General features: G+C 37.0%; 2 protein-coding genes and 1 non-coding gene across 7 annotated transcripts in view; 1 reads left to right on the plus strand and 2 right to left on the minus strand.

Annotated features, from left to right (window-relative positions):
- Window positions 1–427: 427 nt before the first annotated feature.
- On the minus strand, window positions 428–501 carry TRNAT-AGU. The gene has a single exon. It is a non-coding gene; the product is annotated as a tRNA-Thr (tRNA).
- A 2948-nt stretch (window positions 502–3449) lies between these two features.
- LOC107850493 (cellulose synthase-like protein D2) lies at window positions 3450–10211 on the plus strand. Of its 2 annotated transcripts, XM_016695068.2 has the most exons (4): window positions 3450–4437; window positions 4942–5842; window positions 6163–6970; window positions 7488–10211. In XM_016695068.2, exons 2-4 carry the CDS (start codon window positions 4986–4988, stop codon window positions 9234–9236), a joined length of 3414 nt encoding a protein of 1137 aa, XP_016550554.2. In that variant the 5' UTR covers window positions 3450–4437; window positions 4942–4985; the 3' UTR covers window positions 9237–10211. The 2 variants fall into 2 exon arrangements, with proteins under 2 accessions (XP_016550554.2, XP_047257569.1); XM_047401613.1 differs by lacking the exon at window positions 3450–4437 and having other exon boundaries at window positions 4754–5842.
- Window positions 10212–10765: 554 nt separating this feature from the next.
- Window positions 10766–24417, minus strand: part of LOC107850501 (bZIP transcription factor 16) — an 18209-nt gene continuing 4557 nt past the window's right edge. Inside the window, exons 2-13 of one of the 4 annotated variants that reach the window (XM_016695098.2) lie at window positions 23419–23531; window positions 22920–22976; window positions 22757–22834; window positions 21498–21587; window positions 21346–21405; window positions 21076–21245; window positions 18979–19033; window positions 13689–13725; window positions 13320–13597; window positions 12165–12242; window positions 11965–12090; window positions 10766–11105 (exon numbers count right to left, since the gene is read on the minus strand). In XM_016695098.2, coding sequence (XP_016550584.1) covers window positions 11010–11105; window positions 11965–12090; window positions 12165–12242; window positions 13320–13597; window positions 13689–13725; window positions 18979–19033; window positions 21076–21245; window positions 21346–21405; window positions 21498–21587; window positions 22757–22834; window positions 22920–22976; window positions 23419–23493 — 1200 coding nt within the window. In that variant the 5' untranslated portion in view covers window positions 23494–23531 and the 3' untranslated portion in view covers window positions 10766–11009. Of the gene's footprint in view, window positions 11106–11964; window positions 12091–12164; window positions 12243–13319; window positions 13598–13688; window positions 13726–18978; window positions 19034–21075; window positions 21246–21345; window positions 21406–21497; window positions 21588–22756; window positions 22835–22919; window positions 22977–23418; window positions 23586–24417 lie in introns of all 4 variants that reach the window. The other 3 variants (XM_016695092.2, XM_047401624.1, XM_047401628.1) reach the window with 3 other exon arrangements.

Consider the following 24417-nt stretch of genomic DNA (forward strand, 5'->3'; position numbering starts at 1 on the left):
AGAGATAGAATGGAGTTCTTCACGAAGTTCGAAACAAAGGAATAAAAAAAACTTTCTCTATGGCCTCCTCTACTTACAGTCAAGTGGCTGAACGCTCCTCGTTTTGAGACATTATGGCTTAGGGGTCGACCCCGGTAACAAAGAAGGAGTCAAGTGGCTGAACGCTCCTCGTTTTGAGACATTATGGCTTAGGGGTCGACCCCGGTAACAAAGAAGGAATCCATAAAACCTTAGGATCCGACACCATGATAAAATACTACCCTCAGATTTGATGAGGTGCATTAGCGGTTAATACGTTGTAATTGGATAAGTTATTAGGAATATGACGGAACGAAAGACCAATACACTTCCATTGTATTAAAATTTGGATAAGTTATTAGGAATATGACGGAACGAAAGACCAATACACTTCCATTGTATTAAAATTTGCTCTTGTTGAGAGTCGAACTCAAGACCTCCCGCTTACTAAACGGGTGCTCTAACCAACTGAGCTACAAGAGCTTTGTTGCTACAAATTTAGCATTTTAATTTGTTAATTATATTTTTGCCTCTTAGATTTAAGTTTAATGGATAGTTATTAAAATTAACAGCGTAGGATTTTGTCTATACTATCAATGTCATTTACCATATTATAACATGTTAGGAGGACTAAGCTTAATGTGAGTTGGATCACTTAGTCATACTTGAAAATAATAGTCAAAATCATATTTAATTGACCTAAAAATAAAAAAAAAATATTTTCCGATTCTTTTTCGCATATATTCAAGCACATATTCTCGGGAGCAAACAAGGACAGATCATGATTTGAAGTTTATAGGTGTTAATATCGATTTGAAGTCAATATATAATAGAGTAGTAACTGAATTCACAATTACATTGAACAAAAGTTATTGAATTTTCTTGAACTTATCGACAATGATCTACATCTGTTTCGGGGTGAAAAAGATTATTCAAATTCATGTAAGAAGACCAATTAGCCAATTTTTTTCCCGATGTGGGACTTTAACGCTGAGGAGGTGGTGGGGAGGAGGTAGTGGGGGAGCTAGAATTTTTACTACGGAGGATTAAAATCGAAAAAAGTAAATATACAAAATTATACACAGAGGCGGGTCTACACTTGGCCGAGGCGGTTCATCTGAAACCCCTTCGGCGAAAAATTATACTATTTATACATAGTTAAAATTATTTTTTATATATATACAGTAGATATTGATCTCCCTTTAATTAGTTCGTATATTTACTTCTGAACTCTCTTAACAAAAATCCTGACTCCACTACTGAATATACGTAAAAAAAAAAAAAAAAGTAAAATTAACCATATATAAATAATATTTATAGTTTTCGCCGAGGAAAGTTGGAATGAACCGTGCCATACATGTAGTTTTCATGACCAAATTAATGGAACAAGTAAAGGGAATGTTTGGTTTTAGCGTGTGGGACTTTGACATTAATTTGTTGATACTCCCTCCGTCTCAAATTAGTCGTTTCAAATTGAAATGACACATTGATTAAGAAAAATAATTAATAATATGTCTAGTTTACCGTAATAACCCTATTAAATGATGTTTAGAATTTAATTAGAAGAAAAAAATAATTAATGCAAAGGGTAAAACATAGAAAAAAATTTGTCTTGTCTTGATTAATGAAAAAAGACAAATAAAATGGGACATCAAATTAGGAAATTTAGGACGGAGGGAGTAACATTTATGGATTATAAATGTGTGCATATATTGACCCTAAAATTAATACAATTGTTATATTCATGAATTATACATGAGTTTGAGCTTTTGCCATAACTATATATATTTTACTTACAAATATAAATTCAAAATTTGAAATTTTCATGAATTCAAATTGTTAAGATTCACTTTTAAAATTATTGGTTCAAATTTTATATTTATTGAAAATTTAATAAATTTTCACATATAAATTTATATCTTACATTAAAAGACTGAATTCAGATAAGCTTGATGCTGATGCATCATCTTTTAAGACACACAAATCACTAATCTAATTTATTTTTATACGCTAACAATATATTCTTTTTTACACTTTCAAATACTTTAAAATTGGATTTAAATTTAACTACGTTATGTATACAAAAAATAAGTAACTAGAAATATGTAGAAATACAAATATACAAAATTAGATAAGAATAAAGATGATTAATACAGTCCGTTGTAATTCTATAGATGGTTTTGTGGATATTGTTATGTTATTGACCGCATGTTGAACTTGTAAACGTAATCTAGTTTTCGATTTTTATTTTTAATTATGTTTCATCTTAAATCTTATTTTTTTTGTCTTTATTTTATTTTTGATTTATTCTGTTCGTTTCAAAAAGAATGATCATTTCTTTTTCTGCACATATTATGGATACGATTCAATATATATGTCGAATATTAAATAACTTACTAAAAATACAAAACAGTGAATCAGAAATGTCAAGAAAGTAAAAGCTTCATATGAACATCTTTAATAGCCATTAAATTCCTTAGTAAACTCTTAATAGTAATAATAACTTTATACTTAATGTTAAAAAGAACATTTCTATCAAATCTTCATTTTCTACCACTTTCGTCCATGTTTATTTGTCAAAAACTGACTTGATGCATTTCCTAAAAAGCAATAAATAAAATGGTAATATTTATTATATCACCTTTTAAATATCATAAATTTAATGTGTTACAAAAATGTAATGACTTAGTTAATAACAATGGTAAAATAGACGTGAAAAGTGCTAAATTACGTCTTGTTTTTTTTACTAAACTGGATAAATAAAATCTAACAATTATTTTTAGCATATCAGACAAGTAACACCGTATCGTTACTTAGAGTACCATAATTTTCATGTTTATTTTGATTATTACTTAAAATATATAATAAAATATAATTTGATTTCTTCAGTTAAATTATCATGCAAAACTTCACTTTATATAATCATCAATTTGATTTATTGAAATTGTTAAGCAACCAAAATAGGAAAACGTGTTCTCTTCATGTCATAAAAAGGAGACTCATTTATTCACAGTTATTTTCCATATATATATATAAGAGTTCTTGAAACCTTTGAATACTTTTGATAATATTTTTTTATTTTTTTTTGATATCATACATATAGCCAGCTGCTATATGGTACTACTATATTTGAAGGTGTCAAAAAATTTAGTCTTTAAATTGTGATATTATATTGCGTATGTTGTTGTAATAAGGTTGGTAATTGCTAATAATCACTTTATATATATACTTTTTCCGTTCCTTTTTACTTGTCATAGTTTCTTTTTGAGAGTCGAGCAGTATGAAGGATGATTAGTATTTTGAGATGTATTTTTTCATCATATTGATATGAAAAAAATTGCAAGTTACAATACTTTTCATATATATATATATTGAATATTATCCAAATTTTATTTTGAAAAATTGAGTTAATTTATAATTTAGTTTAGCTTTTTAGTCAAATTTACTCTCGATACTCGAAACGTGATAATTATTTTGGAATGAGTACCATGTCAAAAGTTGAATCTTTCTCATTTATTTTTTTGAGGTTGGTAACTGCTTGACAATTAACCCTTTTTTTTTTTTTTTTTAACTGATAATACCAAGTCTAAAAAAGACTTTATAATCTTTTTCAATATTTGAGACTTGAGAAGAAACATTGAAATAGAAAAAGAAAGAGAGGAAAATGGTTGAAGGGTGTTTTGTAATATTTTAGATTCCTAATTATTTAATTAAGAACAGTTAATTTTATTGGATAATAATTATAGAATTAGTCTAGTTGTAACATTTTTTAATGGGACCCATGATTTCTTTTTTTTTTTTTAAAGTTGTAATTTGTGATGTTTGTGTACATGTATGCATGTTGTTGAGAATCTTGAATTTTTAATTAGCATTTGCATTGTTTATTGAAAACGGTCTCAATATCTCTTTAACGTATGAGGTAAGGCCTGCCTACGTATTATCCTCCTTAAAATCTGCTTGTGGTAATTGTTGTCAGTGGCGGAACCACATTGAATTTCGTCGGAAAATTATACTATTTTTATATGGTCAAAAATATTTTTATGTATATATATATATATAGCAGATGTTGAACCCCCTCGACTAGTATGTATATTTACGTCTGAACCCACTAAGTGAAAATTCTGGCTCCGCCTCTGTTTGTTTGTTGTTGCTGTCTGTCATTTGCTTTGAATGTTTCTTTACACACCTTTTGGTTGGTAGATTATTTAGTATTATTGTAAGTATAGTATAAGATTTTGTTGGAATTATTTATATAGTTTTTGGACAAGGAGTGGAGGTCATATATCTCTCCACTTAGTATATCAAAATATAGTTGAAATGTATATCAATTGATTTGTATTGGAAGTAAGCATTTGAATATGGTGTAGGAAAAGAAATCTTGATCCTTTGTTCTTGTTGTGTAACTCATCAAGGCTTTAGGTACTTTTCCTATGTGTGATTATGTACTTTTTATTTTGTGTTTTATATCTATGCTGCTCGGACTCTTCAAAAATATGGACGGATGGGTGTCTGAGCCTCCAAAAGTTGTACTGCATCTTTGGAGGATCCGACACGTGTCTGCCAACATTTTTCACTGTCATAATTTTGTTGTTGTCACTGTTCACATGTGACCAGGAACTGGTAAAGTTGTTGTCATGTGACCAGAGGTCACAGGTTCAAGTATTAGAAACAACCTCTGGCAGAAATGCAAGGTAAGGCTGCATACAATACACCCTTGTGGTGGGGTCTTTCCCCGGACCCTGCGCATAGCAGGGAGCTTTAGTGCACCAGGCTGACCTTTTTCACTGTTCTGCAACGACATACTCGGTGGCGTGTACACAGCCTTACCCCTAACATGAGTCTTTCAGATGTTCAGATGTGTTGTTAATTGTGTATACTTACAGCTAGCTAAAATTTTCTGTTTGCTTCATTGGCTTTGTGCAGTTTCAGGTTCTGGAGAGATTTTGCTGCTTAATTTTTGTGGCGAAATGGATGGAAGATCCTTCAAACCTTCAGACTCACAAAAAGGTAAGCCTCCGGGCGTGACCTTTGCAAGGAGGACTTCATCCGGTCGCTATGTGAACTTGTCTAGGGACTCCTTGGATAGTGAGATAAGCGGTATAGAGTTTGCAAACTACACGGTGCATATGCCTCCTACACCTGATAATCAACCTTTTGATCCTACCATTTCGCAGAGGGTTGAAGAGCAGTATGTGTCGAATTCCTTGTTTAGCGGTGGATATAACAGTGCTACTCGTGCACATTTGATGGATAAGGTGATTGACTCGGAAGCCAACCATCCTCAGATGGTTGGTACTAAAGGTTCATCTTGTGCTGTACAAGGTTGCGATGGAAAAGTCATGAGTGATGGGAGGGGTGAAGATATCCTTCCTTGTGAATGTGACTTCAAAATCTGTCGCGATTGTTATATTGATGCTGTCAAAACCGGAGATGGGATTTGTCCCGGTTGTAAAGAGACTTACAAGAACACTGATTTGGCTGAGAATGCTGTCGATCCCTCTAGACAACCTTTGTCATTGACTTCAAATGTTGGGATGTCGAAAAGTGAAAGGAGGTTGTCAGTGATGCGATCAGCTAATAAGTCGGCCATAATAAGGAACGAAACAGGGTTGATGAGGAGTCAAACTGGGGATTTTGATCATAATAGGTGGTTATTTGAGACGAAAGGGACTTATGGATATGGGAATGCTATATGGCCAAAGGATGAAGTATTTGGAAACGATGAAGATGATAATATCGGTGAGCATTCTGAACTTTTCAACAAGCCTTGGAGGCCACTTACGCGTAAGCTGAACATACCTGCTGCAGTTCTCAGCCCATACCGGTAATTTTCCTGTTCCAAGTAGTTTTCAACAACTATGTTTTGTCTTCTAAACCTCTCTATAACAAACACCCTATATACTATACCTTGTAGGGGATATATCATTTAGCTTGGCAACTTCTGTTTGATGTGTTTTTCGTAATCCCAAATTTGATAGCACCATCTACTGCCATTACCCGTCTAAGCCATTTTTAGCGCGCTGTAAATTTAGTTTCTTAAGGCTTAGCGTGCAGTAGTGGAGTCTGAATTCTCACTAACAAAATTCAAAATATAAAGAAGTAAACAGACGAAGAAGCTGACGTGACATATCTTTCATTTTACAGGCTTTTGATCTTAATTCGTGTCGTTGTACTTGGATTATTTCTTCAATGGAGGGTCAGCCATCCAAATAATGATGCTATATGGCTGTGGTATATGTCCATAATCTGTGAGATTTGGTTTGCAATTTCATGGCTGCTTGATCAGCTTCCAAAGTTATGTCCAGTCAATCGTGCTACCGATCTTTCTGTCTTAAAAGAAAAGTTTGAAACTCCGACCTCAACCAATCCTACCGGAAAATCTGATCTTCCAGGAATGGATGTATTTGTTTCGACAGCTGATCCAGAGAAAGAGCCGCCACTCGTTACAGCAAACACAATACTATCTATTCTTGCTGCCGAGTACCCTGTCGAAAAACTTTCTTGCTATGTATCTGATGATGGAGGTGCTCTTTTGACATTTGAAGCAATGGCAGAAGCTGCAAGTTTTGCCAACATTTGGGTCCCGTTCTGTCGTAAACATGTTATTGAACCGAGGAACCCGGAGAGTTACTTCAGCTTGAAGAAAGATCCTTACAAGAACAAAGTACGCCAAGATTTTGTCAAGGATCGTAGGCGTGTGAAGCGTGAGTATGATGAATTTAAGGTTCGAATCAATGGTCTTCCTGATTCTATTCGCAGGCGTTCTGATGCCTACAACGCCCGTGAGGAAATAAAGGCTTTGAAGCTTCAAAGAGAGAGAGGTGGAGATGAACCTTTGGAACCTATCAAGATAACTAAGGCCACTTGGATGGCAGATGGAACTTACTGGCCTGGAACTTGGATGGTAGCTGCTCCTGAGCACTCTCGGGGTGATCATGCCGGAATCATACAGGTATTGATTATTCATGTTTAACAACACAGGTAAAGATGAAGGAGAGCGTTGGGGTAACTGGTAAAGTTGTTGCCGTGTGACTAGGAGGTCACGGCTTCAAGCTGTGTAAATAGCCTTTTGCAGAAATGCAGGGTAAGGCTGAGTACAATAGACCCTTATGGTCCGGCCCTTCCCTGGACCCTGCACAGCGGGAACTTTAGTGCTGGGGGGCTGCCCTCAGCACGGGTAAAGATCTTTTGGCGGGTTGTCAGTTTTTTTTTTTCTTCCATGTCTTGAAGGGGAGCCTTGGAGTAACTGGTAAAGTTGTTGTAATGTGACCAGGAGATCACGGGTTCAAGTCTTGGAAACAGCCTCTAGCAGAAATGCAAGGCAAGGTTGCGTACAATACACACCCTTGTGGTGGGACCCTTCTCCGGACCCTGTGCATAGCGGGAGCTTAGTGCACCGGGCTGCCCTTTCATGTCTTTGCCCACAATTATTAGATTGCTTTTACATTTTGGTTTCATATGAACTATAGGTGATGTTAAAACCTCCAAGTGACGAAGTCTTGCATGGCGCGACAGCTGATGGAAGTATGGTTGATTTTACAGAAGTTGATATTCGTCTCCCTATGCTTGTATATGTTTCTCGCGAGAAGCGTCCTGGCTATGATCACAACAAGAAGGCTGGAGCTATGAATGCATTGGTCCGGGCGTCAGCCATCATGTCCAATGGCGCTTTTATTCTAAACCTCGACTGCGATCACTACATCTACAACTCGGAGGCAATAAGGGAAGGCATGTGTTTTATGATGGACCGGGGTGGAGATCGCATTTGTTATGTCCAGTTTCCTCAGCGGTTTGAGGGTATTGATCCTTCTGATCGTTATGCAAATCACAATACTGTTTTCTTTGATGTGAACATGCGTGCACTGGACGGACTTCAAGGTCCAGTTTATGTAGGCACTGGTTGCCTCTTCCGCAGAACTGCTCTTTACGGGTTTGACCCTCCACGAGCAAAGGATCGCCACCCTGGTTGCTGCAGTTGTTGCTTTGGGCGGGGCAAGAGTAAGTCCATTGTTGCTGATGAAACGAGGGGACTTAGAATGGGAGACATTGATGATGAAGAAATGGATCTCGCTTTGTTTCCTAAAAGATTCGGCAACTCTAGTGTCCTCATAGATTCAATCCCAGTAGCCGAGTTCCAAGGTAGACCGCTCGCTGATCACCCTGCTGTAAAACATGGCCGACCACCCGGTGCACTAACTATTCCAAGAGAACTTCTTGATGCTTCCACTGTTGCTGAAGCTGTCAGTGTCATATCGTGTTGGTACGAAGACAAAACTGAATGGGGCAATCGTGTTGGATGGATCTACGGATCAGTTACTGAAGATGTGGTAACAGGATACCGGATGCACAATAGAGGTTGGAAATCGATATACTGTGTGACAAAAAGAGATGCATTTCGCGGCACTGCACCAATCAATCTTACTGATAGGCTTCATCAAGTCCTACGATGGGCTACTGGTTCCGTTGAGATCTTCTTCTCGCGCAACAACGCCTTTCTAGCAAGTCCAAAGATGAAGATTCTACAACGCATTGCTTACCTCAACGTTGGCATTTACCCTTTCACTTCAATATTCCTCATTGTCTACTGTTTCCTCCCTGCACTCTCACTTTTCTCCGGCCAATTCATCGTGCAGAGCCTTAATGTCACATTTCTCGTGTACCTTCTTGTCATCAGTTTAACTCTCTGTATGCTCGCTCTGCTCGAGATCAAATGGTCTGGCATCAACTTAGAAGAATGGTGGCGGAATGAACAGTTTTGGTTAATAGGAGGCACAAGTGCACATCTTGCTGCTGTACTTCAAGGTCTGCTAAAAGTTGTTGCTGGGATTGAGATTTCATTCACTCTGACAACAAAATCTTCCGGTGATGACAATGACGATGAGTTTGCTGATCTCTACGTCATCAAATGGACATCGTTGATGATTCCACCTATAACAATCATGATGGTTAACTTAGTCGCGATAGCAGTTGGCTTCAGCAGGACTATATACAGCACGATACCACAATGGAGCCGGTTGCTAGGTGGCGTTTTCTTCAGCTTTTGGGTGTTGGCTCACCTCTATCCTTTCGCGAAAGGACTCATGGGGAGACGCGGAAGAACACCAACCATTGTGTTCGTGTGGTCCGGACTCATTGCCATTACAATTTCCCTACTTTGGGTTGCTATTAACCCCCCTGCAGGTAACACTGAAATTGGAGGTTCATTTCAGTTCCCTTAAAAACTTTACTATGAAAGATCTCCCTCCAAGGCGTACATGACTTTCATCTGAATACGGTGATTTTCCACGTAATTATGTATGTAATCTATGAAATCGAGTATGAAATTTTGTTTACTCAATTAGTCTAATTACACAATCAATTCAAATTATTCTTTTACTTCTCTTTTAGAGGTACAATTTTTGTAGTTTCTGCCGTTTTAGTCTATTGTTTGAGTCCAAAATCACTCTGAGGCGCTTCTAATTTACTGGAATTGCTGGTTGAGTTTTTTTAAATCCTCAAATCTCTATGCTCTACTATTACTGTTTTATGTCAACAACAAACAAACAAACAAACGCCACATGTGATCCCACGAGTGAGGCTTGTGGAGGGTGGTGTGTGTGCGAACCTCTTACCAATGCCTACCTTGTGAAAGTAGAGGGATTGTTTGCAAACCGTGAGAGCAGGGGAGATATCTATCATTTGACTGATAAAAAGCATCTCTCTTTTGTCGGGATTGTTTGCAAACCGTGAGAGCAGGGGGAGATATCTATCATTTGACTGATAAAAAGCATCTCTCTTTTATCCCTCCCGACTGAAGTCGCCAAAAAAATCTCTAACTACTACAATTACAGCTTTATGTCAGTAACAAACAAACACCACATGTAATCCCACAAGTGATGCATGAGGAGGGTGGTGTGCATGCAAACCTCTTACCAATACCCTATGAAAGTAGAGATGATGTTTTCGACAAATCCCCCCAGTGAGGCATGTGGAGGGTGGTGTGCATGCAAACCTCTTACCAATACCCTATGAAAGTAGAGATGATGTTTTCGACAAACCCCCCCAACTCGAGTAAAACATAGAGACAACTTTGAAGATATAATACAAACAAGGAAATAAAAATGCAGAAAAAATATTCCAATGGAGGGGGGAATTGAAACATAATAAAACAGCAATATACCCAATGTATTCCCAAAAAGTGGTGTCTAGAGGGGGCGGGGGAGGTAAAGTTTACGTAGTCCATACCAGATGAAGTAGAGAGGTTGTTTCCGATAAACCCCGACTCAGGACAGATAACAGTAAAACAAACGAAAAACATAAAAGCAAAGAAACATACTTTAAAAAGGTTTGAAATACATCAGCAGCAACAACTAGCCTCAATCCCAAAACAAATAATTTGGGATCGACCATATGAACCTGCACTTCTTCATTTGAACTCATTTCATATCATCATAATCACTAAATAGATTGTATCAATACTTGTTAATATCGTTGTACCTAACGCGAAGATGAATTCAAATACAACCAAAATCCACATTAATCGTACAGCCATCTATGGAGCATAGCAAAGAAACTTTCTTCACCTTCGTCACCTTACTCAATCCTACAACAACACTGCAAGCGAGCAAAGAAGCCCACTTCTTGTAACCAAAGCCAGAACCCCTCGGATCATCGATTGGATAAGGTACTCAAAGTTTTTCAGTGCGGCAAACTCATCGACAACATTTGGTAAATACAAGTTCGAGAAAAATTAGGAACACCTCCCTGCTGGAAACAAACTAATACGACGATCACATTCTCTACATATCATCAAGGTTTATCTACCACAAAAGATTGACTCGACAGAGAAATGATGGACAGCGTCAGGCATAATACAGATCCTGATACTAAAAGGTGAGCTTTTCGCGACTTATAAACTACGTACCTCAATATGGAAATTAAACTCTTTCTATTACAAAGTATGTTAGGTTAAACTCCTAATCATCGATCCACATTAATGCACAGCTAGAACATCATTGATCACCCTGATGAGACTCGGTTTGTGAAGAATGATGGTCATCTTGACCAGTTCTCGGAACTTCTTCCCCTGGAACTTCCCCAAGTCTCTCCTGCAAAATCAAATCCGAGTCACTCGTAGCATTAAAAAAAGAACCCTATAACAACTACATCTCAATCCCAAACAAGTTGGCGTCTGGATAAATGAATCTTCACTGGCCAAGTCGCTCCATTTAAGCTCATCACCGTCCTAACATTTTATAAATTATCATGATCTTCTATAAAAGTTGTGATGTGATGCAATTTTATAAGAACATGACAGAAACAAGAGAAGTCGGAAAAAAGAGAAACCTTTCTAGAGTCATTTGAGGATCATTTTCAATCAATTTTCTACCATTTCCTTCTCATTTTTACTGTAAAGGAACTTTAAGAAACAAAAAAGATGTATACAAAATTAATTAAACAAGAAGGTATATTGAAAAGGACTAGTTAGTCGACTCACAATTTTTTCACATTAATTATAAATAGCATAGAAGAATTGTTATAAGGAAATCAAAATCACGGAGGTAAATGTAATATTGTAAACTACAAAGATCGTTAGTATTATGACGTCAAACCTGGAGAGAGGCGTCTAAAATTATCCCTTTTTATCAGGCGCATCATATGATTTTATTAGAGAGTGGTAGACACATAACGTTTATAGAATAATTCTTTGACGAATGTACTTTAGAACTCTAATACACACCAAGCAAACATTACAATACAGTTCATCGGTACTGCAGCTAAGGACATTTATCCTTTGACCTTTCATCCTTGAGTTTCTGAATCATGCTATTATTGATAGATTTGCTACGACTACTACTATGCACCGAAGAACATTTATACTTGGATCTTTCATACTTAACTATGTACTGTTCTCAACTTATATTTTTGATCGATTTTAGTGAACTGAAGAAGGGTAGAGAGAAATACCTTAAGAGATGCATTCTGAGCAAGAAGATGCTCGTAGTCACTCCTGATACGATTCACTTCAGCTCTAAGAGCAGCGTTTTCTTCCTTCAAAACTTCAGCACGCTGCGCAAGTTCATCACACTCTGCCTGGATCCCGAAGACGGAGTGGAGTCAGGGTTGATCAAATTTGTCAAAGGAAATCACTGAAGGATAATTTATACCTGCTTTCTTAACCTAGATCGACGAGCAGATTCCCTGTTGGACTGCTTTCTTTTCTGCCTCTTAAGCTCCCTTTCATCCTGAACTCGATTGAAAAGAAGAGATCATCAGTGACAATGCATTGATACATTTAGAGACAACAACAACGACAACATACCCAGTGTATTCCCACCTAGTGGGGGTCTGCGGAGGGTAAAATGTACGTAGTCCATACACCACCTCCGAAGAAGTAGAGAGACTGTTTCCGATAGACCCCCGACTCAGGACAAAAAGATAGTAAAGTCGTAATAAAACATGAAACAAAATGAAATAACGGAAATAAGGCACCCACAAAGTAGTATTATACACTATCAAACCGCAAGCACCCACCTGACCCAACACTCCCAACTAGAGACTCCAACCTACGTGCAAAGCCCTACGCCTAGTAGCAAGGCTACACCAGAGCACACCTATCTGCTGCTAACCCTCTAACCTAATTCGCGTCTTCCAAACCTTCCTATGTTCCTATCTGAACATTAAGTTAAAGGAGATAATATCCTCATTTGAGAAGGAAGAAAAACTGAACATTAGTTCGACAGAAATGACTTCAGAAAAATCAGGTGATATGCCAATACGTGCAGTCCCTTTCAAAACATACAAGACCGGTAGGTGCTCAGCGCTGTGTGAAAAGCAAAGGCTACACCTCATTAGAAACATATTTCCGCAATTTAGATAAAAGATGGAATTGCGATGTTGGGATCTTTGGTAGAAACGGGAAATTTTTTAATACCAAGACTTTTTGCTTTTGTTCAACACATGATGACGGAAGCAAAATACGTAATCGAATTCATGGAAATCTTGGCCCCTGTCTTTCTCTATCAACTTTGTTTCCTAACGTAAAACAACCCAGGCAAATATAGCTGCATTAACATTAACCCATTAATGATAACAACGTTCAGTTCTCCGTTTTAATGTTCCAGAAAAAGTGAAAAATATCCATGGGCAACGAGCACCAAGTGTGTTTTATTTGGATATACATCAGAGAGAATATTTACATACGTCAATCCACCTACAAAATACTTGTTTTCCCAATTCAATGTACAGAATCAGATTCACAAAGTGCTATATTACAATAATGAATAGAAATTTCTTAACAAATGGAAACGTAAAAAGGATACCTGAATCCACATCTGTGATTGGACGCTATCTCGTGATCCAGCAGTAACCAACCCCCCAGCAACTGAAACAGGTACCCTTCCATGCATTGCAGGAATAGGCGATGAAGTGGCAGCACCCCAGTAATCCATACCGATATTCAAGTTGGTTGCGGGTCCAGTAATACCTCCAGCCCCAGGAGCTGAAACGATAGCCATAGTTTGGTTAATCGTCGAATGAGTAGCAGCAGTTCCTCCATTCTGGGAACCATGTGCAGCATTGCCATTTTGAGATGTGTCAGCTGTAGCAAAGACATCACAGAACTTTTCCGTCAACTATATTCATCGCCAAAATAGTTACCAGATATTCAAAGAAAATTCATATCACCAGACCTGAATCTTGCCTGCCTCCAGAGTTCATCGGTGACTCCTAACAAAATCAAGACGACAAACAATTGGATTTAGTATCAAATAGAAAGCTATTGTTCATGCTTTTAGCGCAAACAAAGCGTGGAATTTCATGAAAAAGGCGCAAAGGGAGAAAAAATACAAATATATTTATGTTAAGTCACTAAAAATTATAAGCATGTATGAAAAATATGTGAAGAAAGAACAACAACAACAACAACATACCCAGTATATTCCCACAAAGTGGGGTCTGGGAGGGGTAAAGCATACGCAGTCCATACGACTACCTCATATGAAGTAGAGAGGTTGTTTTCAATAGACTCCCGGCTTAGGATAGATAACATTATCGCAAACAAAAAACATAAAAGCAAACAACAAAAAGAGATATTACACCGCTAGATAATAAAGGAAACAAGACACGCACAAAGTAATACTATAAACTAGCCATACAAAAATCATAGACCAAAACACCACAAACAAGACTACAAGCAACTACATGTACAGATACAAACAAAGCACTTTTTCCTACTATTACGGAGGTATTCCTACCCACAAACCCTCCACCCTAATCCGTGTCGTTCACACCTTCCTATCAAGATCATGTCCTCCGTAAGCTGTAACTACTCCATGTCATGCCTAATCACCTCCCTCCAAAAAATACAATAAAGTGAAATATCAATTGTTTGATATTGCCTCTTTAGAAGAGGCTCATTGGCAAGGAAAAGTATGCCTTAAAACCTTGATGATGACATTAAACTGCGCATTAAGCGAGGCGAAGCGCTCACACACATTTTGAGCCTCGATTCAGGGCTTAAGTGTGCTTTAAGCGCTCAACTATAAACTTAGGCGTTCTCGGACTATGGTTGAGATTTTGGGGAGAAATGATAGGGGTTGGTTGTGAGTTTGGTCTTCTTTAGTGTGTTTTCAAAGTTTAAATATAGTTTCAAAATTTTCTAACAACAAAGATCGGGTAGATAAAGAAACGACAACAAGAACATATCCAGTGAAATCCCACAAGTGAGGTCTGGGGAGGGTAGAGTGTACGCCCCTATTTAAGATATATTTCACTCTAATTAATGGGCTGGTACTTTGATCTTCATCTAGATAAATCTATTATGATTCCAACTTTGAGAAGGTAAGCATAGTTAATTCGTTTATAGTTTAAAATTTAGTTTATAGTTAATTAAATTGTGCTCTTGGATATTGATTTGAGTCATGGCTATATCATGTATATAGGCTTTATGCTCTTGGACATCTATTTGGGCTGTGCTTATACCGCATTTTGTCATAAATTTTATGATGTCTCTAACAGTTTGTTTCATCTTCTACATTTTTGTAGAGGAAACTTATCTCCAACTGGCTATATATGCATGGGGAAGTCTTTGTTGTTTTCAACCAAAACAAGAAGTCATTATTTACATCCGTCACATCACATGTGTGTTTATTTATATCTTTTTTTCCTTTACGGCATCTATTATGCATTTCATTAAATTTCAATTTTCCTAACGAAATTAGATTCCTTCCACAATTGTGATACAAAACGTGGTGACGCATTTACTCCTATCTTTTTTTTCGGTGATTGAGAGATGCATTTACTTCTATCGTTTTTCCCTCTAGTTGAACGATAACTCTCACGGTCAAAAGATGAAAGTGGCAGAAGTTGTGATGGATGTGTGGCATACTAGAAGAGATAGGCTTAGAAATGAAGATATCTGAAACAAGGTGGGAGTGACTTTGGTAGAGGACAAGATGCGGGAAATGCTTATACCATATATTGTCATATACTTATGATATATCCATCAGTTTGTTTCGTCTTCTACATTTTTGTAGAGGAAACTTATCTCCAACTAGCAAGATATGCATGGGAAGCCTTTGTTGTTTTTCAACCAAAACAACAAGTCATTATTAACATACGCCACATCACGTGTGTTTATTTTAATCTTTTTTCCCTTTACGACATCTTTTATGCAACAACAACAACAACGACAAACCCAGTGTATCCCCCAAAGTAGGGTCTGGAGAGGGTAAGATGTACGCAGTCCATATCGCTACCTTCGAAGAAGTATAGAGGCTGTTTCCGATAGACAACATCTCTTATGCATTGCATTAAATTTCAATTTTGCTAATGAAATTAGATTCCTTCCACAATTATCCTACAAAACGTGGTGATGCATTTACTCCAATCTTTTCGTTCGGTGATTGAGAGATACATTTACTTCTATCTTTTTTCCCTATAGTTGAACAATAACTCTCACGATCAAATGATGAAAGTGGCTGAAATGAGAATGTTGTGATGGATATGTGGTATACTAGAACAGATAGGCTTATCTGAAATAAGGTGGGAGTGACTCTGGAAGAGGACAAGATGCGGGAAGCGCTTATACTATATATTATCATACACTTTATGGTATCTCCATCAGTTTGTTTCGTCTTCCACATTTTTGTAGAGGAAACTTATCTCCAACTAGCAAGCTATGCACGGGAAGCCTTTGTTGTTTTTCAACCAAAACAACAAGTCATTGTTTACATACGTCACATCACGTGTGTTTATTTGAATCTTTTTTTCCTTTACGACATCTATTATGCATTTCATTAAATTTCAATTTTCCTAACGAAATTAGATTCCTTCCACAATTGTACTACAAAACGTGGTGATGCATTTACTCCTATCTTTTTTTCCCGGTGATTGAGAGATGCATTTACTTCTATCTTTTACCCCCAGTTGAACAATAACTCTCACAGCCAAAAGATGAAAGTGGTTGAAATGAGGATGTTGTGATGGATGTGTGGCATACTAGAAGAGATAGGCTTAGAAATGAAGATATCTGAAACAAGGTGGGAGTGACTTTGGTAGAGGACAAGATGTGGGAAGTGCTTATACCATATATTGTCATATACTTTATGATATATCCATCAGTTTGTTTCGTCTTCTATAATTTTGTAGAGGAAACTTATCTCCAACTAGCAATATATGCATGGAAGCCTTTGTTGTTTTCAACCAAAACAACAAGTCATTATTAACATCCGTCATATCACATGTGTGTTTATTTGAATCTTTTTCCCTTTACGACATCTCTTATGCATTGCATTAAATTTCAATTTTGCTAATGAAATTAGATTCCTTCCACAATTATCCTACAAAACATGGTAATGCATTTACTCCTATCTTTTCTTTCGGTGATTGAGAAATGCATTTACTTCTATCTTTTTTCCCTCTAGTTGAACAATAACTCCCACGGTCAAAAAATGAAAGTGACTGAAATGAGGATGTTACGATGGACGTGTGGCATACTACGAGAAATAGCCTTAGAAATGAAGATATCTAAGACAAGGTGGGAGTGACTTTGGTAGAGGACAAGACGTGGGAAGCGAGATTGAGATGGTTCGGGCGTGTGATAAGGTAATGCACGGATGCCCCAGTGCAAAGGTGTGAGATGTTCACTATGAATGGTTTCAGGAAAGGTAGACCGAAGAAGTATTGGGAGAGATGATTAGATAGGACATGACGCAGTATTAACTTACCGAGTACATTCTAAGACAAGGTGGGAGTGACTTCGGTAAAGGACAAAACGCGGGAAACGAGATTGAGATGGTTCGGGCGTGTGATGAGGTAATGCACGGATGCCCCGGTGCAAAGGTGTGAGATGTTCACTATGGATGGTTTCAGGAAAGGTAGACCGAAGAAGTATTGGGAGAGGTGATTAGATAAGACATGACGCAGTATTAACTTACCGAGTACATGAACTAGGTAGAGATTGGGAGAAAACGTATTAGGCTGGATTGTTAGTAAGTAGGAGTGTATTGATCGCCCATACTAGTATCGTAGAATTATTTCTGTAGTTTCTTGTCCTTCGATTTCTGTTACTATCTATCGTTTCTTGTACTTCAACTATTGTATTATTTTGTTAAAGTATTGTTCTTTTACTATCTGTTGATTTTTGTATCCATTACTATCTGTTATTTTTTCTTGAGTCGGTCTATCGAATACAGCCTCTCTACCTCAGAGGTAGGGGTATGGTATCGAATACAGCCTCTCTACCTCTAATGTAGGGGTATCGTCCGCGTACACTCTACCCTACCCATACCCTACTTTGTGGGATTAAAGTTGTTGTAGCTCAACAATAACTTAATGCCTTGGAAAAAAAAAAAATCAAATGCCCATTGTGTTTTGGCTTTGGTAAGAGGAATTTATTTAGTAAGCTAGATACTTATTGGCTATTGTTATCAAGTTTTTGCCTTATTACCAATTTTAATATAGTAACTTGAAAATATATCTAACCAAAACTATCAACTTTTGTACTTGTGATATTTATTCGCAAGTTACAACAACAATATACTCAGTATATTCCCACAAAGTGGGGTCTGAAGACGGTGAGGTAGAGAGGCATATTTATTTGCAAGTTAAATAAATTTTTTATTTTTTTAAATTATGTTCTGCTTTGTTCTAGCATTGGTGGATAGAGTTATTTGATATTTGTTGCCGATGGGAGGTGGCAGGTACCCCGTGGATTTAGTCGAGGTGAGCGAAAGCTGGACCGGACACCACGGCTATCAAAAGAAAATATATGTATTATGTTAGAAGTTTATTCTTCTTAGATCTAAATTTAGTGGTATGGACTGCGTACCCACCCCAGATCCCACTTTATGGGAATACATTGGGTATGTTGTTGTTGTTATTGTTTAGTGAAATTGTAGCGTTTCAGAATTCCAAATACAATTTGGAATTGTATTGGGAAAAGTGAAAACAAGTGAAATTTGTTTTCACTTTTTTCACTTCAACTTCTCAACGTCAATTTATTTTCATGGCCAACTCCAACTCCAAAAAAATTTAGTTTTCATGGCCAAACACCTACTTATAATAGTTTTAGGGCTATACGTGCGAGTCATGTGACAAAGAGACCAGTATATATACACACAGAGTCAGATAACTATGACTTCATTGAAATTTGTATAATAGCACACACAAGCCTGAAGCCAATCTCCTTTTCTTTTGCTGAAGTAACAATATTATTGACAAAAGGGCGTTATAAATAGCCCTTATACAAGAAGTATACCAAAAAAAATAGAAAATCTTACACAAATACATGATTTTCTACGAAAGCCACCCAATCATCTATACAGAAAGTAACATCGTGGGTGCACCACAAAGAAATAAGGGAAAAGCGGTTATTTCTCAAGTGATAAATATTTCTTAAGATGGAAAGATATTTTTCTAAATATTATACTTTCCATAAACAGGAAATAAATAAACGAAATCACATCATACAATACCCACATTTTGAGAATGAGCATCACTTCCTTCGCTTGACCCTTCACTTCCACTCTCGGCACTGCAAGTCCAACATTGGCAAAGGTCTTAACCTCGTGAACTGATACAGATCGTATTTAAGCAGAAATGCATTCTCATGCGAATAGAAAATATAATTATTAACAACAAATATCTTCAATCTATCTGATACTGTAAAATTTTTGCGTACTCAACCTAACAGATAAAAGCTTAAAAGATATTGGCAAACTGTTCAGAAAGAAAAGAGTTTGAGATGCTTTGAAGACAAGGATAGTCGTCGTCCAATTGAGAAGATTAAGATGAACTCGTTTTGTTATTGTTGTGTAGGATGGCACTTCGTCAGTTTCCTCGTCTGTATTAACGGTTTTTGCACAGCCTTTGTGAAATAACATATAAAATCATCTCAAAAAAGATTTTAAAAATTACCAAAATAGCATGTACCAGAAAAATGTAAAGACCCAACCCACTAGTGATATTAGTGATATTGTCTGATCTGGGCCTAGACCTCCACGGCTTTGAAACACATCACAAGAGTGTAAGGCCTGCTTACTTTCAAACTCAGCATCTCTTCTATGTTTTGCCGATCTATCTTAAGCTAGGACGTCAAAAAACGTACTCATACAAGCTAGCTGCCAAACCGTGTCATCAAATACTAGTGAAGCATCACCAGTCATATTTAATTAATTTTTTAGACAAGAAAACTAGTTCGCCTAGCCTACGCTATGCTTGTTCTAGTATACTTTTGATGAGCTTGATTGCATTGTATGGACTAATGTTTATTACGATTTGTTGTTGAGCTAGCCTACGCTATGCTTGTTCTAGTGTACTTTTGATGAGCTTGATTGTATTGTATGGACTAATGTTTGTTATGATTTGTTGTAGGAGAAAAATCTAACCAACTACCAACCAATCAGAACCATATTCTTACTAACAACTTGTTTACAAAGCTGAGTATCTTAAGACAAATCTTAAGGCACTCAGGAAGTGCTAACAGTAGCTAAACTAGAAAAAATGGAGCATCACTTGCAAAGTTGAAGTCAGCAAAGGACTAGAATCCACTCAACGAGAAATGCACGATGAGTTGGCCACACAAAACCTTCTCATTTGGCTTGGTTTTCATTATTCAATTTATAAAAGTCTCGGACAAGAAGATGAGCTCATACAGATTGAGCAGAAAAAACAATAAGGCAATTGGCATCGTAAGTGCCCATTGGTGTGTTCGGTACGAAGGAAAACGTTTCCTATGGAAAACGTTTTCTTAGAAAATATATTCGAGGAAAGTAAGTGACTTGTTAGTTGTTACTTATTTTCTTGTGTTCGGTACGCAAGTAAAAGTATTTGCATATAATCTAGTCAAATAATATAGATGTGGGGGTGGTGTGGCGGGGGTGCGGAGTGGCGGGGGTGGGGCTTCAGGGGGTGCGGTGAAGATAAGTTGTGTTAACTTTGAGGGTGTGGGGAGGACATAATCAATGTGGAATGCCACTTGTAGAACTCTTTTTTTTTTTTTTTGAAAACTGTGGTGCCCGGACCAGCTTGCACGCACCTCGACTAATTTCACGGGATACCTGCCACCTTCCACTAGCAACAGGTATCAGGTACCATGTCAAGTAGAACTTGGTTTCCCTACTTCCATTAGTCAAGTCATTTTCCACATTTTTAAGGAGCTTGTTTTCCTAAAGAAAAATGTTGTCCAACCAAACATGGGAATAAAAACACATTTTCCAAAAAATATTTTCCTCCATACCGAGAACACCCTTAATAACCAATCTTTGGCTAATACTAGTAATGATTTCAATATTTTGAGACTTAAATATTATGCATGTTGTTGGTTAACATCACAGTCGCCGGTCAATTATTGAGCAAGGCTAACGGAAACTTTAGATAAAGGTCTCTCTAATTTTATCCTCTTTCATGCCACAACTATACAGAACAAGCATATGTAGAATGTTTAAGATACGTCTGGAGGGTCACTGAACGCGAGAAAAATGGTGCAAATCTTTTGTTCCATGAAGCATATCCGTTCTTCCTCTAACCCTCTTTCTTTATGATCACGTGAAACATTCAGTTGAGATAGCACCATACCTTTTAGAATGGACGCCATTTGCAGATGCTCCAGATGTCTTACCAGGTCCATTATTCTTCCCGGTGATCATATTCAAACTACCCAAGCTTCCCCTAGATCTCTTAATCGGCAACTTTTCTTTTCCCTCAGATGACTTACCGTTCACTTCGACATTACCAGGGTTGCTAACCTGCACAAGAAAAAATGGAAGTAGTACTATAAGAACAGGAAACTTAAAGCATCGATTATATGGACAACGTTGTTTTAACACATTTAGCATAGGTACTCACTGAAGCTTCAGCAACGCCATTTGGAGAAGGCATTGCAAAAGGACTGAAAGGGTAAGATCCCTGATCAATTTGGAAATTATCCTTTTCCAGTTAGCAAAATCAAAATTGAGAGGCATAGAGTAAGACAGTGGACTCGTGCAACGAGATTATACCGGAGGCATAGATGGATGAGCATATATACCACCATGGGGATACATTGCAACGTATGGATGTGGTGGAGTACCATAGGTTGGCATAAATTGCTGAAAAAATCAGCCAACAGAAATCGTTAAAGAAAGATGATAACAACTTGTAAAAGTAGAGTAATCGCAAGTAAAAATAGAACCAAAAATTAGACCAAGGAAATATAAACAACAACAAAAATTGCTGATCAAAAAAAAATTCCTATAACGGAAATACTATATTTTGGCACTATTATCCATGTGCTTGAAGATTCATCAGAACCGTCTGCACACTCTGACAAACCATGGAGATGAAGTTAAAAATAAATCAGCATAATCATCGTACAGAAATATGATCAACTTCTTCATCTAGATTTCAGAAGGAAAACTGAGAAACTTCAACGAGGACTTGAAATAAAAACCTTAACGGCTTCTGTTCTTAGTAATCCTGCAATACGCAATATTGCAGTCTGGAACAAATTTGCCATCTTCTGTTGGTTAACCATATTAATATTTCAGAAACATTAGAGACTACACGAGGAACCATTTGAGCCAGACTATACCAAGCCCCCTTGTTTTCTTGATAATTTAGGATCGGGACAAGTCATTGGCAACTTAGCTAAGAACAAAGATGGTCAAGGAAAACCTTGGAACGGACAAAAGTTCATTTGGAGCATGCTACTACAAAAGAATGGTATCCAGGCCCATAAATAAGAATGGTACTAAAATCAAATTACTCATTACTCTTATCACTAAGAGGCAAGATGAAATCCCAACAATATATTACCATGTCATCGTCATAGAGCCGCAGTCGTTACAAACTAATCACTGAAAGACTGAAATATAATCATCTCTTTCTTATTTAAATCTAGAGAATCAGGGGGTATATAACTGAATCAAGAAGCGCATTATCAAAAGAACCTACTGACAACTTCACTGCACGGTATGAATTGCAGTGGTTGAAGCAGGGTTATCAAATAGACCTAAGTACTTGCACTAATAAATAGATATGCTTGTTAAAGACAAACATCTTTCAAGATCTTGCTATAGCTCAAACTCTTAAGTATCAAAAATTATATCTTAGACAGCACTACGAGAACCAAGTAACTGACTGATATCTTTTGTTACGCACTTTTTCAATACGAAATCACGATCAAATTAGACTTACATTAAGCTAGCAGATCTAATTTTTTAAGGAAATTCAAAATATCGCATGAATCAGAGCAACAGCATATGTGAAACTTGCATACCTGGACTCCCCACATATAGGGGTGTGGTGCTTGAGGACTTGATGTCATAAACCCATGTGGAGGCATAGGAGAATATGCCTGCATCATCGACGTCCTTTGATTACTAACAAGGAAATGTCAATAAACGAGACAAAACGGAAACTATGCTACAGCGAAAACTAACCTGAAAGCCAGACCAATCTGGATTGACTGGGCCAGCGGTAGGAGTAGAAGTCTGCTCCTAGATAGTGTCAAGAAGCAAAACACATTAGTTGGCAGTATGACTAATAGCCTGTTCAACCAAGCTTCTAAAATCAGCTAATTTAAAAAAGTGCTTTTCAAAAGCGTACTTCCATGAGAAGCATTTTGTGTTTGGCCAATAAATTTGAAAAGTACTTTCAGCAATTATCGTTTGGCCAAGCTTTTTAAAAGTGCTTCTAAGTGTATTTTTCTCAACGGTGCTTTAAGGGAAATGATACTTTTTTTAGCTTCCAAAAATACTTGTTCAGGGGAATAGCGGTTTTTGTTGTTGATACAAAATCTCCGTAACTGAACACCAAGCCAGCGCCAAAAGTATGTGGAAGTTGATTATATGTCTCAACCCTAGTCTTCCACAGGCGTCAATCACATTTACAAGCTACCTATATAACACAACATTCTCTCTTTGCACCAACAACTGTTACCTGTGAATTGGGAGTCTTCGACTCTTTTGCTTCCTTCGCCTCTTTTGAGGATTTATCCATCTCACCGCTACCCATGGCTCAATTGTACGACTTCAAAAATTCCTCAAATCATTCTGCCATGCACATATACCCATACGGATCATGAATCAGTTGTAATCACTTTCCGACTGACAAAAATGAAACACATGAAATTGTCAAAGTAACCAAATAGACCAAAAGTACCACACTTCAAACCAGACAAGGCTCAATAAAAATGTCAAACACCACTAGATAACTCGACTTGATGGTCAAAAACATAACCAAGCATCCAGGTTTTCCGACTTTCGTACTTGAACTTTCAAATGTGTGAGGTTTCCTACCTAAACTATCACCTACTAATTATTAAAACACACCTCAACTATCCGTTGTTCTATTATCCTACCTGAAATACCGCCATGTAGGAAAAGAAAAAAAATGATAGTTAAGGTGCTTCTTATAAATAGCACTAGGTGATAATACAACTAGGAAACTCACAAACCTATAGTTCATGTATGAAACAAGAAAAATTGGAATACTTTTGATAATGAACCAAACCTACAAATTCAACAACAAAAACAAGCTAAAATTCACAAAAATCAAGAACATGGCAAATTTAATTACCACGAAAATATACAAAAAAATGTTGAATCCGAAGAACTTGGTCAACTTCAAACTCCAATTACAGTCAACCCCACTTTAAAATTAGTACCCAGCTATCTAGGTATATCTCAAAATTACCAAAAAACAATCAAAGACCGGATTTTTTTCAAGAAAAAATAGTCCTTTTAAGTTAATGGTCAAAGAGACAACTAAAGTATCCCAATTTTTCGAGTTTCCTAACTGAACTATCACCAACTATTCATCAAAACACACTTCGACTGTCGGTTATTCCATTTTCCTACCTGAAATATCATCATCATCATTTGGGCAGAAAAAGAAAACAATTGACAATTTAGGTGTGATACTTCAACTAGGAAGCTT

This window comes from Capsicum annuum, chromosome 1 (assembly GCF_002878395.1).
Source record: "Capsicum annuum cultivar UCD-10X-F1 chromosome 1, UCD10Xv1.1, whole genome shotgun sequence".
NCBI lineage: Eukaryota > Viridiplantae > Streptophyta > Magnoliopsida > Solanales > Solanaceae > Capsicum > Capsicum annuum.